The following is a 14555-nucleotide window of genomic DNA, read 5'->3' on the forward strand; positions in this document are numbered from 1 at the left end:
TTAAGTTTAGAGTGCGACTTTGAGTGCAGCTTTGATCCAATTTACACTCCCTGGATCAAAGTCGCATCAAGGGAGCGCAGGGACAATTTCAAAGTCGCTGATTTTCAAAGTGGCATAGATGGGAACGGGTGCTATTGAAATCAATGGGCTGTGACTTGTCATGCGAGTTAACGTGTCCAAAGTTGCATGACAAGTCGCACTAGTGGAAACGCAGCCTAAAATTCATTACTCACATGTAATAAGCAATAGAGATGGATCTGTATCCTTCTAAACTTTCACTGATGTTCCTTTGTACCATATTTCTTCCATATAGCGGTCACGTGACCCCCCCCCCCCTCTCTCTCTCTCAGGAGAAGCTGTTAGTCTAAACAAGACAATGAAGACAGGAGGAGGTAATGGCGAAGGATAGGAGGGATGGGGGTGGGGCTGGGCAGGTCTAGGCATGTTTGTCTAAGAAAGCTTGACAACCTTATCAGGAAGTGAAATACAGCTTAGCAATTATCAGATAACAGGAAATAGAGTTGTCAGTGAAGAACAGGAAGAAGATGTTTGTCCAGCTTAGATAAGACTTTCTAAGCTACACAAGCTACTAGGCAGAAAATGAATAATATCAAAGATAAAGATATTTAACATACTATTAATAGGAAAAATGTAATTTTTGACTGCAGTTTCCCTTTAAATGCGTGGCCCAATTTATGTTTCCATTCATTGGATGTGTACCATGGTAAAAGGATGCTTTTTATTTATTTATTTTTATTTATTTTATTATTTTTTAATTTTTTTTTTTCCATTTAACTTTATTGCTATCACAAGGGAGCTAACATGCCCACTATGTGATAGCATGGGCAAGTGACAGGTCATTATAATGGAGGCATTGTGAGTCTTTTAGGCCTTTAAAAGTCTACCTTGTCCTCCACTGCAGCTAATCAAGCATAGACTATGCTTGATTTGCTGCTTCTCAGACTACAATTGTTAGTTGGGACCACTCTGAACCTGGAAGTTATGCAATACATGCAACTTCTGAGTTCATTAGTTATGAGGAAGATTAGGGAATGAATGTTCCCTGAACTCATTCTGCTCAAAATTTTACAGTAGTTTACCAAGGGTGTTGGCGGAGGGACCTTTGGATCAACATAAAATTGATCATTTTTATCTGAAAGTCAAGAGTCAGCCAATACCAAACTCATGGCTGAAACAGCAGCTGTAGCTTGTTTTAACCCCTTGAATACCAGGACTTTTTAAATTTATTTTTTATAGGCAAGGGGTTATATTTCTCCTGCTGATCCTGCCAGTAGGCAGTAGAACACTTCCTGTCCAAAGAGTGACAATGCTGCACATGCTTAGTTTGAACTACAGTTGTAGTGTCCAGCCCATCCTGCAAACAGCTGAAGGTGAAAGGGTGAAAGGGCTAGTGGCATTTTTGGAGAGAGAGGCCCTCCACAGCTGCATATGTAATGGAGGGAGGTGCAGCATGTGAAATAGGAGGAGCATTGGTATGTACTATTCAGAATATATGGTATTGCATAGAGGGATTTTTGGAAAGTATTGCTGAAGGTGAACTTACATTTTAATGGCAGCCCTTAAGTGAGGTTGTCTTTAAGAAAACAAAGAGGTGGATCAAAGGATCCCATTTCACGGGTCAGAACAGCAAAGACTTTCATACTTTTTTTGTAGTGCATACATTGACCCTTGAGGTCAGTAGGTTCTCAAATAATCAGTCATTTTCTTTTATTTATTTTTTTGGGCCTATAGATCTGCAGACCTTCTGGTCTAGTAGACTACAGGCAGCTCCCCTTGACTTAGGAAAGTGGAGATAAGTGGCAGGTAGGGGGTGCTGAAGCCACTCATTTTTCTTAGCCTATTATCAAATAATAAAAAGGCCACTGGAATTTACAATGAGCATACTCGTTTAGGCAATTAAGAGGGCACCTTATTTCGCACAGCAAATATCGAGATATAGAAATAAATGTTCTGTGGTCACTGGCAGGATAAGTTCCTGTTTGACGCTGCCCTATCAACTTGGCACAGCCTTTCGTGAATTACCTTGGAACTTCCCATACAAGGAATTTGTTGTGAAACACCTTGGATAGATTCAAAACTGAGTGGAAAATCTTTGCCTCCAATGGCCTGTGAAAACACTCTGATATAACTACACATGCATGAGTCTTGCATGACTGAGAAGTTACATCAGACATTAAGATTTTTTTTTTTTCTTGTATTTACCACAATGGAACCTGTGAGATGATCTCTAAGGCAGGCAGCAGGGTTAAAGAGGGCAGAAACAAAAAGTATATTAACATATTTTTTTCATAATACATTTTCTTCATGTTGCCACCTCTGGACCCTTATAGTTAGATTCAGAAAGTAAAATATAGGGACATTTTATAGGGTTGATTTATAAAAGGCGAATAGACTGCGCACTTTGCAAGGACAGTTGCACTAATTTCCCCAGAACTTAGTGAATGTGGTGAAGCTCTGCTGATTTCTATCATCCAATCATGTGCAAGCAAAAATGCTATTTTTCTTATTTTTATTATTTTCCTTTTACCTATTTGGGTATTCTTTAGAAAGGGAAACTTCACCACATTCACTAAGATCCAGAGAAAATGAATGCAACTGCATTTGAAAAATACACAGTCCATTTAATTTTAGTAAACCAACCCCTATAATGTACATGGGGATGTTGAGAGGAGTGAGATGATGCTTTATAGTTCAAGAAATGTGAAACCATCTCTCTCTTGATTTTGGTTTGTATAGCTAATGTGAAATATGAAGTAGTCAAAATGTAGCTTTCAATTTTACTAAAACATTCACATAAAACAAAGGGGGAGAAGCTTGTTCAAGAGGGCTTAATTTTAGCTAAGAGTGCGGTCACGGGGGGCATTATTCAGCAGAGGCATAACTAGAACCTTCAGGGCCCCAGTGCAAGAAAGCATGAAGGGCCCCCAGGACCCCTGGCTGGGGCCCTTCCCTTCAAGCTTGGGGCTCTTCCCACTGATCCTGGGGTCCTTTACTCTCGTTGCCGGGCCCTTTATTATGGTCCCACAGCGGGACCCTTTCACAAGTTCTGCAGTGGGCCCCCTTCCTGCCATCTCGGGGCCTCCCCACGGTGGTGGAATGCCAGGGCCCGGTCGCAAGTGTGACCTTTGCGATCCTGGAAGTTCACCCACTGGTGTCAGTAGTTTTTATTTTTTGTTTTTTTAATTGTATTATTTTTTATCATTTTATTTTTTTACAATGTCACTGACTATGACTCTGTCCATTCAGAAAAGGAAGGAGCTGGTAAATTACATATTTACCAACCCCTTCCTGGTTCTCTATGGTGACACATCCCCTGCAGCAGAGGGGAGGGAGCACAGTGGGGGGGGGGGGGCGGGCCAGGGGAGCACACAGGGGCCCAGAGACAGCAGAACACAAGTGAACTGGATAGGAGTGGCAGCATACAGAGGAACCAATCTCCTCCATTTTCCTCCTGCAGTTACAGGAGGAAAAAGGACGACAGCATTTTCTCTACATGCTACCCCTGCTGACCCTCCTATCCAGGTGTACAGGGGAGCCGCAGAGGCCCCCTGGAGCATTGGGCCCGGTTGCAATTGCAACCCCTGCAACCCCTGTAGTTACGCCCCTGTTATTCAGGCTTAGTATAAGGCAGTATGATGTGAAAATTCAGCCTTCAGAGCAATGTAAAGGTCTGTGTACATGGAACCTTATTTGCTCAAAACATTGCTTATCTTCCATACAAGTCAATAAAAAGGCAAAAAGCAGACTGAAGCAGGTAGATGCAGCTTAGGAGGATGTCAAATGGATCTAGAACAGCCAGTCTCAAACAGGGTTGCTTCAAGGATTCCTTAAGCTCTAGTTGGTTGACCTCCCATTTGATGGTGCCTGCATAGTTCTGAGGGCAACATCAGGACACCAATTATCTTTTTATCTGTACGTAAGATTGGCTTTCTAACCATCACTGTAAGGTGGCATTCTCTTAACTGGCCACCAATGTAAGGGATGTTTTTCCCACTGACCCACACGAGTTGGCTTTTAGCAAAGGTTCTTGGGACCCTAAATATGTTTTCAATGGTCCTTTTTAGATAAAAAGGTTGAGAAAGACTCATCTAGAAATACAGTATCTCAAATCAATCCCAAATCTGAGTTAAATGCATAAAAATTCAGTCTGTATTTTCCCATCTACGCAAGCTCTAATGCTACAGCTTTTTGCCATTGACCCCCAAAGAAATTGTTTTAGTAAGGATTCCCCAGAACCCTGAAAACTACTTTAGGGATTCCTGTACAAAAAAAGAATAAGAAAGGCTATTCTAATGTGACATCATCCAGGTCACTAAATTGCAGTCTTTACTTATGTAAAACAGCTGAGCAGAGGAAAGTGAAGTCATAAATCATTGCCTGAATATGTCCAGAATGATGACATAGCTGCGCCTGTGTATGTTTTACTCTATGTTTATTAGACCTCTAACCTTTCAGTAAACAGTCACTCTTCTTACTGAGGCAACAGCAAATAACGAAACAACAATGTAAATAATCAACTAATCATAATCATTAACATAATAGTCAATAGCTAGAGCTACAAGCATCCCTCAGTTTACAATGCTTACTTCATTGTTAGCCCCAAATTCCTGTATTTGGGCAAAATAGAAAAATATGTATTCAGTACATCACTGCAATGAGTGCACATTTCCCTTAAAAAAGGTAAAAAGTACCCACAAATACCTGTTGATCTGGCAGAAATCCAGTGTGCTCTTGCTTTTTTTTGAGCTGCCAATTTCTCATAACCATAACCTAAGGGGGTGGAGGGCCGTTATCCTGGGGAAGAGAACTTTAGAAAAGACTACTAGAACTGCTTGGGATTTTAGTGCAGCAGGTATTTCAACTAAACCAGGTAGTCCTTTTGGCTAAGATCAAGTGTAGTATCTGTTCTTATCAGTTGGTATGGGCCTTAGCTAGTACCAGTATGACCGAAACCCGGAGCGCTCAGAGTATTGAGGTATGGGGAGTAGGTCATCTGGGAAAGCATGTGGGGCCTGCCGCCTTCTGATTCGAATGGGTTGAACTGTCCTAACCAGTTTGAAGGGGGCAGGAAAGCCGGTTCAGGGGGCCGGTGGAACTGTTCCTGGATGTAATGGGCTGAGGAACAGGATGGCGAGGGGAGGGCTTTCTCTCCTGGGTTTTGATCTGGCCTTGCAAAAGGCCTGTCCCCAGTGGTAGGCAAGCTCTCTCTAAGCTGTCCAGGTTCTGATGTCTGCTGGTGGGGATAGGCTACACTCGGTCTGGCCGGGGGCTGAGATAGAAAAAGCCTGTAGTGTAAGTGCCCCTGGGGTGGCAGCCCAGGGGTGCCTTAATTTCTCACTGGTGAGGGGCAGCTCGCTGTGAGTTTTTTCGGCACCTTGGTCACTGCACACCTTTTTCGCACCTGCCTCTTGGGACAGGCCTTTTGGCTTGCACCAGAGGAATTTTTTATTCCGGCTGGAAGGCCTGCCTTGGTTCCTCACATGGCACCATTGCACTTTCCCCACCTCCCCTTCCCCACTTCTTTGTTTGTCTGTCTTTTTCTTTGGAGTTTGTCACCTGCACTGTCACCTTTGTTTTCTTATTTGCACGACATGAGGGTGTGGGTCCTCGGGCCCAGCCTTAAGTCTTGGGAGGGGGTGGATATGGCCTTTTGGCTGAGTCCGCCCTCTCTCATGGGGTCTCCCTTCGGGGGAGCTCCACTTAGTACTTGGGGTGGGCTGTTTCGGCAGTCCCCCTGAAGAACGGGGTCAGTTTGGTTTCGGCCGACTGACCACAAGTACCTTAAATCCCTGTCAGGAGTCTTGCGCCCCGGGGGATCGAGGTTTTCGGGTCCTACCTCTTCGGAGGGAAGACCATACGTTTTCGCACACCCTGTGCTTTTTTGTGTTCTCACTTTGTGTGTGTGCACTTTTTTATGCACCGGGTGGAGTCTTTTGAGTGTGTTCCACACACTACGGGCTTTAAAAAAAAAAAAAAAAACAACTAAACCAGGTAGTTGATATTCATTGGATTTCTGGCAGGATCAATGGATGTTTTTCTGTACTTACTCCATTTTTAAGAAGAGAAAATATGGGCAGGTGTGCATGTACTGCAAAGATGTACTGACCAATTATTGTAATGGTTTTCTTTTGTCAAGACATACACTTTAAATTGAGTTATTTTGTTTATCTTCCTTTTTCTAACATTTGAAGTTAAATTATTTACATGCCCTGAACTTGCCTAATGCCTACAGTATGTGTTACAGTCCAGGATGATATACAAGGTATTACTTGTTATAAATTAAAAAGTAAGAAGCTCTCTCTGTTGTAATACCATCAGCTACCAAGAAAAATATGTCTTGCATTTTATAGCTGAATTATTGTGCAGAAGATTTAGGCTTAGGCAGCCTGACTGAAACATACCAGGATCTGCCAGTTAAATGGTATAAAAAATGTATGAATTTCTTGTATTTTCCCCTTTTTCTTCTGTTATAAGTGTATTGTTATATGTTTAATACTTTAAGTGTAACACTTTCTGGATTCCCCTGGGTTACCCTTAGCAACTGGTAACAGAACATTAGCAATTTAAGTCCTTGGCTCAGTCAATGATCAGTGCAGGGGATGTTGTTTTGTAGTTTTATTTAGAACTTAGATAAGAGAAGGGTTGAGTGGGATACTCCAACTGATAACTATTCACAGTATTGAGGACAACGGACTTTAGGATGCGGCAAGGCCACTGCTTCACTCTGCCACTGAAGTGAATATATTTTAAGTGTTCCTGCTTGCAATTCTCTTCAGGGTTCTAAACTCGGCACCCCCTTTCTCTCTTACTGTGTTTGCTGACACCCGTCCACTGACTCTATTCTCTGGAGTGGTCCCCTCCCTGGGCAGACCCCCGGGCAAGTTCCTCTGTACTCATGGACACTGTTTTTCCAGAGTCACCATTGCCTCCAACTCCACCAGTCAGATTCTCCTGGACCTCTGGAATCAGCAAAACACTCTGGTTCACCAGGCCGACTGCCTGTGACTACCATCCACAGCTACAGAAGAGGAGACAGCTGTCACCCTCCTTCCGGGACCTGGCTTCCCGCCCAAAGACCCCCTGCCTCATGTGCTCCTGGCTTTTATACCCTATACCATGATGCACCACTCTCTGTGCCAAACCCATGGGATGGTATCAAAGCCTGTGTGTCATTGGCTGGGTTTCCTACACTGTCCAATGTACCTCTCCATTGGATACAGTGGGGACACTCCCTCAGCCCACATGAATCACACATTGAACACATGGAGCAGGCCTAACTAGTAGATCCAGCTCCCTGATAAGCAGAAAACTCAAATGCGTTACCTACTGCTTTCCTGTTAAGCAGTGAAAGCCAAAAACTATACCTGCTATCTAGCACCTGATTAGGAGGGTGCTACATGTGTAAAAATATTAGCTGATCATAAATTTAGAGCTATCCTGTGCACACTTCTGTGTTATCTTAGAAGCCTAATTAGCCCTTTACAGTTCTGTGGATATCGGATAGGGAGAGGATTCATTCGTTTAAAAAAATGTAATCTGGGCAAACTGACATCACGCAGTCCACAAAAATGCTGTGTTGTTTGTACACAATAGGACCTGGGTGCTGAATTGAATGCATTTCTGGAAGATCTATAGGTATTTTTTTAATACTTGCAGACTATTTAAATGGATAAATTAAGGTAAAAGGTGTATGTATTGTAGAGATGTACTGCATATGTTTTTTAATATTTTACCCTGACATACACTTTAAGGTACCCATAGACATAAGACAGAAGTCAGAAAATTTAGCTATCCCTCAGTAATCCTATTGAACATTGCTGGCATAGACATAAAGGTGATTGGTTCTTTCCCCAAGTATGGCCCCCATGGGACTGTTTCCAAGACTCGGGTATAGCCAATAAACATGCAACTGTTTCTGGATCCAAACATTACTGGCTAGATTTAGCAACAACCATCTTCTTTCTATGGTACTCAAAGGGCAAACTCAAGTTCAAGATAGAATAAAAGTCTTCATTGAACACTTGGCATTGGCAAATGATCCAAGGAAGAGACTGAAGGAACTCAATAAAATACAATGTATGAACCTAACATGTTTTACAGCCCAAGTCCTCTTCTACATGAATAAACAATTAAAAATGACAAATAGAAGCATTGGGGGACTACACTTCATTTGAGGGACCTTTGCTTTTTATTTGTTATTTATTTTTATTTTTTACTCCTTATGAATGGACCTGGAACCCTGAATTCGCTGTGCTACATATCTATACACAACTGAAGAATTTTATATAATTAAATGCTGTCATCTTTTGTTTATACAGTATCTTCCAAAAGTGAGTACACCCCTCACATTTTTGTAAATATTTTATTATATCTTTTCATGTGACAACACTGAAGAAATTACACTTTGCTACAATGCAAAGTAGTGAGTGCACAGCTTGTATAACAATGCAAATTTGCTGTCCCCTCAAAATAACTCAACACACAGCCATTAATATCTAAACTGCTGGCAAAAAAGTGAGTACACCCCTAAGTGGAAATGTCCAAATTGGGCCCAAAGTATCAATATTTTGTGTGGCCACCATTATTTTCCAGCACTGCCTTAACCCTCTTGGGAATGGAGTTCACCAGAGCTTCACAGGTTGCCACTGGAGTCCTCTTCCACTCCTCCATGACTAAATCATGAAACTGGTGGATGTTAGAAGCCTTGCACTCCTCCACCTTCCATTTGAGCATGCCCCACAGATGCTTAATACGGTTTAGGTCTGGAATCGTGTTTGACCAGTCCATCACCTTTACCCTCAGCTTCTTTAGCAAGGCAGTGGTTGTCTTGGAGGTGTGTTTGGGGTCATTATCATGTTGGAATAAAGCCCTGCGCCCATTCTCCAAAGGGAGGGGATCATGCTCTGCTTCAGTATGTCACAGTACATGTTGGCATTCATGGCATGTTGGCATTCATGGTTCCCTCAATGAACTGTAGCTCCCCAGTGCCAGCAGCACTCATGCAGCCCTAGACCATGACACTCCCACCACCATGCTTGACTGTAGGGAAGACACACTTGTCTTTGCACTCCCCACCTTGTTGCCGCCATATACGCTTGACATCCTCTGAACCAAATACGTTTATCTTGGTCTCATCAGACCCCAGGACATAGTTCCAGTAATCTATGTCCTTAGTCTGCTTGTCCTCAGCAAATTGTTTGCGGTCTTTCTTGTGCATCATCTTTAGAAGAGGCTTCCTTCTAGGATGACAACAATGCAGACCAATTTGATGCAGTGTGCAGTGTATGGTCTGAGCACTGACAGGCTGACCCCCCACCCCTTCAACCTCCGCAGCAATGCTGGCAGCACTCATACGTCTATTTCCCAAAGACAACCTCTGGATTTGACAATGCTGAGCACGTGCACGCAACTTCTTTGGTTGACCATGGTGAGGCCTGTTCTCAGTGGAACCTGTCCTGTTAAACTGCTGTATGGTCCTGGGCACTATGCTGCAGTTTCAGGGTCTTGGCAATCTTCTTATAGCTTAGGCCATCTTTAGGTAGAGCAACGATTCTTTTCATCAGATCCTTAGAGAGTTCTTTGCATGAGGTGCCATGTTGAACTTCCAGTGACCAGAATGAGAGAGTGAGAGCGATAACACGAAATTTAACACACCTGCTCCCCATTCACACCAGAGACCTTCTAACACTAATGAGTCACATGATACCAGGGAGGGAAAATAGCTAACTGGGCCCAATTTGGACATTTCCACTTAGGGGTGTACTCACTTTTTTTACAGTGGTTTAGACATTAATGGCTGTGTGTTGAGTTATTTTGAGGGGACAGCAAATTCACACTGTTATACAAGCTGTACACTCACTACTTTACATTGTAGCAAAGTGCAATTTCTTCAGTGTTGTCACATGAAAGGATATAATAAAATATTTACAAAAATGTGAAGTGTGTACTCACTTTTGTGAGATACTGTAAGTAAGGTATGTAGGGGAGTGGGAGCAGTGGGAAAATTAAGATTTCTTAGTAAATAAACTTGTTTTCGGCCTTGCCAAATTTTCTAGCTGTCCCACGGGTTCTGAATGTTAAGAACTGCATTGAAATGATTTAGGTTGAGTGACGATTTAACTCCAGGTATGGATACTTTAAAAGATGAAATGAATACAATCTGTAGTACATTTTCTCTGGTGCCTTTAAGAGCAATAAAACTAGGGCCCATTCACAACACATGTTATCGTGTGTAGGGATGATCGAACGGTTCGGGTCGACCATCGGTTCGACCCGAACATTGACTGTTCAAAATTCGGCCGAATTCCGAACTTTTTGCTGAAAAAGTTCGGAATTCGGCAACCAGAACCGACCAAAATGCAATGGGACAGGAACTGGGCTTTAAAAGCCTGTGATTGGACCAGAACCATCAGTAAAAGCCAATTGAGGGGGCAGGAGGATGCTAGGAATGTGATTCGAGTGACTAGGGGGTCCAGAGGCCAATCAGTAGTGACTACGCCCCCCAGTATATAAGATAGCCCCACCAAATCGCTAGCATTGTAATACAGGGATGTGGAAGAGAGTGGAAGCAGTTCTGTTACTCCTGCTTCAAAAGTGTCATTTAGCAATTATTAGTGTGAGGAAAGGGACATCTAGTGTAGTTAGGGTACTATTTTCCACTATAGTTAGATTCAAAAATCTAGTTTCTGTAGGGAAAGTGTTAAGTGCCAGGGTGACCGTAGTGTAGTGTAGGGTGAACTGACTCTGACTGCTATGCCAGGGTGACCAAACCCTTCCATGTCAGGGTGACTGCAATAGAAAAAAGATTGTTTGTATTAGAATTGCAATAGAGCAGGATAGTGGCTTCGCTACTTTTACACCTGGCCGTTTTTGATGTAGGCGTTTATTGGGCTTTTTTGTGGACGTCTTTGGAGGCAGGCATGACATCTGAACTTCTGTGTAGGGGTATATATACACACACACACACATATATGTATATATACACCTACACACATATAGTTGTGAAAGTAGCAGAACCCTATGGCTGCGCTAATGAAATTATTTGCAGGCATAGGGCTTCGCTTCTATCACACCTATATGTGTGTAGGCGTATATATACATATATGTGTGTGTGTGTATATATAGCCCTATACAGAAGTTCAGATGTTATGCCTGCCTCCAAAGACGTCCCAAAAATGCCCAAAAAAACGCCTGCAACAGCACACCTGGGTGTTTTTTTGGGCATTTTTTGGGCGTCTTTGGAGGCAGGCATGACATCTGAACTTCTGTGTAGGGGTATATATACACACACACGTGTATGTATATATACACATACACATATATAGGTGTGAAAGTAGCAGAACCCTATGGCTGCACTAATGAAATTATTTGCAGCCATAGGGCTTCGCTCCTATCACACCTATATGTGTGTATGTGTATAAATACATATATGTGTGTGTATATATACCCCTATACAGAAGTTCTTATGTTATGCCTGCCTCCAAAGACGCCCAAAAAATGCCCAAAGAAAACGCCTGCTACAACACACCTGGGCGTTTTTGTTGCAGGTGTTTTTTTGGGCATTTTTTGGGCGTATTTGGAGGCAGGCATGACATCTGAACTTCTGTGTAGGGGTATATATACACACACACATGTATGTATATATACACATACACATATATAGGTGTGAAAGTTGCAGAACCCTATGGCTGCGCTAATTAAATTATTTGCAGCCATAGGGCTTCGCTCCTATCACACCTATATGTGTGTATGTGTATAAATACATATATGTGTGTGTTTGTGTATATATACCCCTATACAGAAGTTCAGATGTTATGCCTGCCTCCAAAGACGCCCAAAAAATGCCCAAAAAAAAAACGCCTGCAACAAAAATGCCCAGGTGTGACATCCAAAGAAATCTCATTTTTTTTTCAATAATTTTTTCAATAATTGGCTTTCTATCAAAAACGACAATTTTTAAGAACTTTTTTTTGTGTGATTAATAGTCCCTGGGGCATGACCCAGAACCCTAAGCACTTTTTAGGGGCATTTATTGGGTTTTAGTGCTTCAAAATTGTGTTTTTTGATTACCGAAGTTCGGGTCCCATTGATTTCAATGGGGTTCTGAAATCCGGGCCGAACTTTCGGGAAGTTCGGGTGTTCTGGTCGAACCGAACTTTTCAAAAGTTCGATCATCCCTAATCGTGTGGTATGTTGCTTCATTATAAATGGGTAGCCAACACATTGGGGGTTAGTTCCTAAAACTGGAGAGTGCAAAATCTGATGCAGCCCTGCATAGAATCCAAACAGCTTCTAGGCTTTATTGCCAAAGCTTAATTGAACAAGCTGAAACTAGAAGCTGATTGGCTACTATGCACGACTACACCAGATGAGTGTACCAATTTTATTACATTTTTCCCATTGTCCCACAATCAGACAAGACCCATTTTAATGCAGTCCATTGCTATGCACAGCATGTGGGTGCACTGCCTACTTTCCATTAGTGCATTGAGCACAGATCAAAATGAAAGAAACAGCATTGCACAGGACCACAGTATGCGTATTGCCATGCATTCTGGCCATGCATGTGTTACTACATGTTACTGTAATGCCTAAATATAAATGTGCTCTCAATTTTAAATGGTTAAGCAGCACAAAGATCAACTGGCAAACTGTAGCAACCCATTGGAAATGATTTTCAATGAATTGATGCCTTATTATTATTATTTATTATTATACAGGATTTATATAGCGCCAACAGTTTGCGCAGCGCTTAATGCCTTATTGGTTTACTCACTGCTCTTTTAACATTGTTGAATAAATGTGTTGCTTTTTCAGACTGGTGTGTATGCATTATGGATGCTTGTATCCTGCGGCTATCAAAGGATCAGTGATGATCAGCTACATTTCAGATTCAGGCTATACTGTAGGTTCACTAAACTACAGTATCTGAGTAATGTGTCATGACACTTGTTATTTTCTATTTATTATTTTTAAAAATAATGATCATTATAGCAAACAGTTTCTACTCATAATCATTTATTGTGAATTCAAATATAGAACACAAAGGTGTTAACAAGATCTATGCAAGGAACTTTTGTAGCAACCTCCTAGTTAGTGTAGGTTGCTAAGCAAATTTAGTTTAGCTCCTCTGCAGCCAGAGGAGCAGTGGTTAATTATTTTAGTCTGCTCAATGTTTCACATGTTGCTGGTCTTATTAGTCCCCTCTGCATTCTAGAGGATTCTATAACAACAGTGGCAGTAAAGATGGAAAGGCAGCTTTAATGTTTATGGGGACCCAGCCAATCCCTTTGGATGTGTGCCCATAGGTGGCTGGAGAGCCCATAAATTGACTGAGGCCTGGAGTGGCAGAGCAGTATGTCATGAGGCCAGTCCTATAAGAGGAGTCCCTTGTCTAAGGGGCTCTGTCCCTTAGGGCAGTCTGCTGGAAAACTGCTGGTAGGATGAGGTCCAAGCTGTCGTTTAAGCTGAGGGACCCATTTCTAGGTTTTTCTGATGGCCTGGCTCACTGAAGAGTACCCGGTAGAAGTTGGGGGAAAAAGTGTCCGGATGTCCTGTGGTATTGTGAGTCTATGTATCCCTCGCTGAATAGAGCCTGGTGAAGGCAACTGATGGTCCTGACCAAAATTCTGTGCCTTAGTGACTATGTTTAGTTCTCAGTTCTACAAAAGTAAGTCCTAGACATTTCTTAGCCAGTAGTAAATCTTGTGGGAGCTCTCTGTCAGAACAATGTGAAGAGAAGCATCCCCAGTCAATTAATGTTTTTGTGCGGTATCCCATGCTTCTCCACACCCAATCCAAGTTTAATAAAAGCATAAAATACACATTTCTTAGACTGTTACTGAGACATTGAGGAACTGTTATTGAACCGTAGGAAATTCTGTGTTCCTGACTGTGTATTCACTGAAATTAAGAGGAGGAATGCACTGGCTATCAGCAGCTCCTGTGAGGGTGAGCTATGACTTTGATGTGTTTTTTGCCTTTAATTATAGAGTTTCTACGCACAAAGAATCAGAGCAAAAGCCTCCATCCAGCTAACGGGAAGAACAATCAACACTGCACTGTTCTAATCAATGCCCATTCTTCCAAATACAAACAACACAAACTGAAAGTGTTATATTATGTATCACAAATTTCTTAAATGTACACATTTGATAGCTAAATAAAGGGATACTTAGCTAGAACCTGTGTAACATAATCAATGCTGTCACTTGTATACTAAAACAAATAAAATTACTCACAGTTTGGCTTCCACTGAGCAGGTGATGTGAAGGAGGACTAAACCCGCACACAGCACCCAGGACACCATTGTGCAAGGCTGCAAGGTTTAGATTGACTGCGTATAAGCTTGGCACGGCCTTGGTATGTTTTGTATTCCCGGCATACCCCCCTCCTACACTGTTGGAAGCAGGGTTCACTGTGAGGGCATTCATCCCTGAACAGCAAATACTCACTAAGCACTAATGTGTCATAGGTCTTGGGGGGGTTAGGGGCACTTGCAAATAATTACTTTAAATATTTTGCTTTCGCTATTT

General features: G+C 42.2%; 1 protein-coding gene across 1 annotated transcript in view; it reads right to left on the reverse strand.

Moving 5' to 3' along the window:
* The window catches only part of LOC309564226 (alpha-2-macroglobulin-like), a 289760-nt gene extending 275414 nt beyond the window's left edge, over positions 1-14346 (reverse strand). Inside the window, exon 1 of the mRNA XM_082268853.1 lies at positions 14262-14346. Coding sequence (XP_082124979.1) covers positions 14262-14329 — 68 coding nt within the window. The 5' untranslated portion in view covers positions 14330-14346. The remainder of the gene's footprint in view (positions 1-14261) is intronic.
* Positions 14347-14555: the final 209 nt, after the last annotated feature.

Source organism: Pelophylax lessonae (genome assembly GCF_965119305.1).
Source record: "Pelophylax lessonae genome assembly, chromosome: 9".
Taxonomy (NCBI): domain Eukaryota; kingdom Metazoa; phylum Chordata; class Amphibia; order Anura; family Ranidae; genus Pelophylax; species Pelophylax lessonae.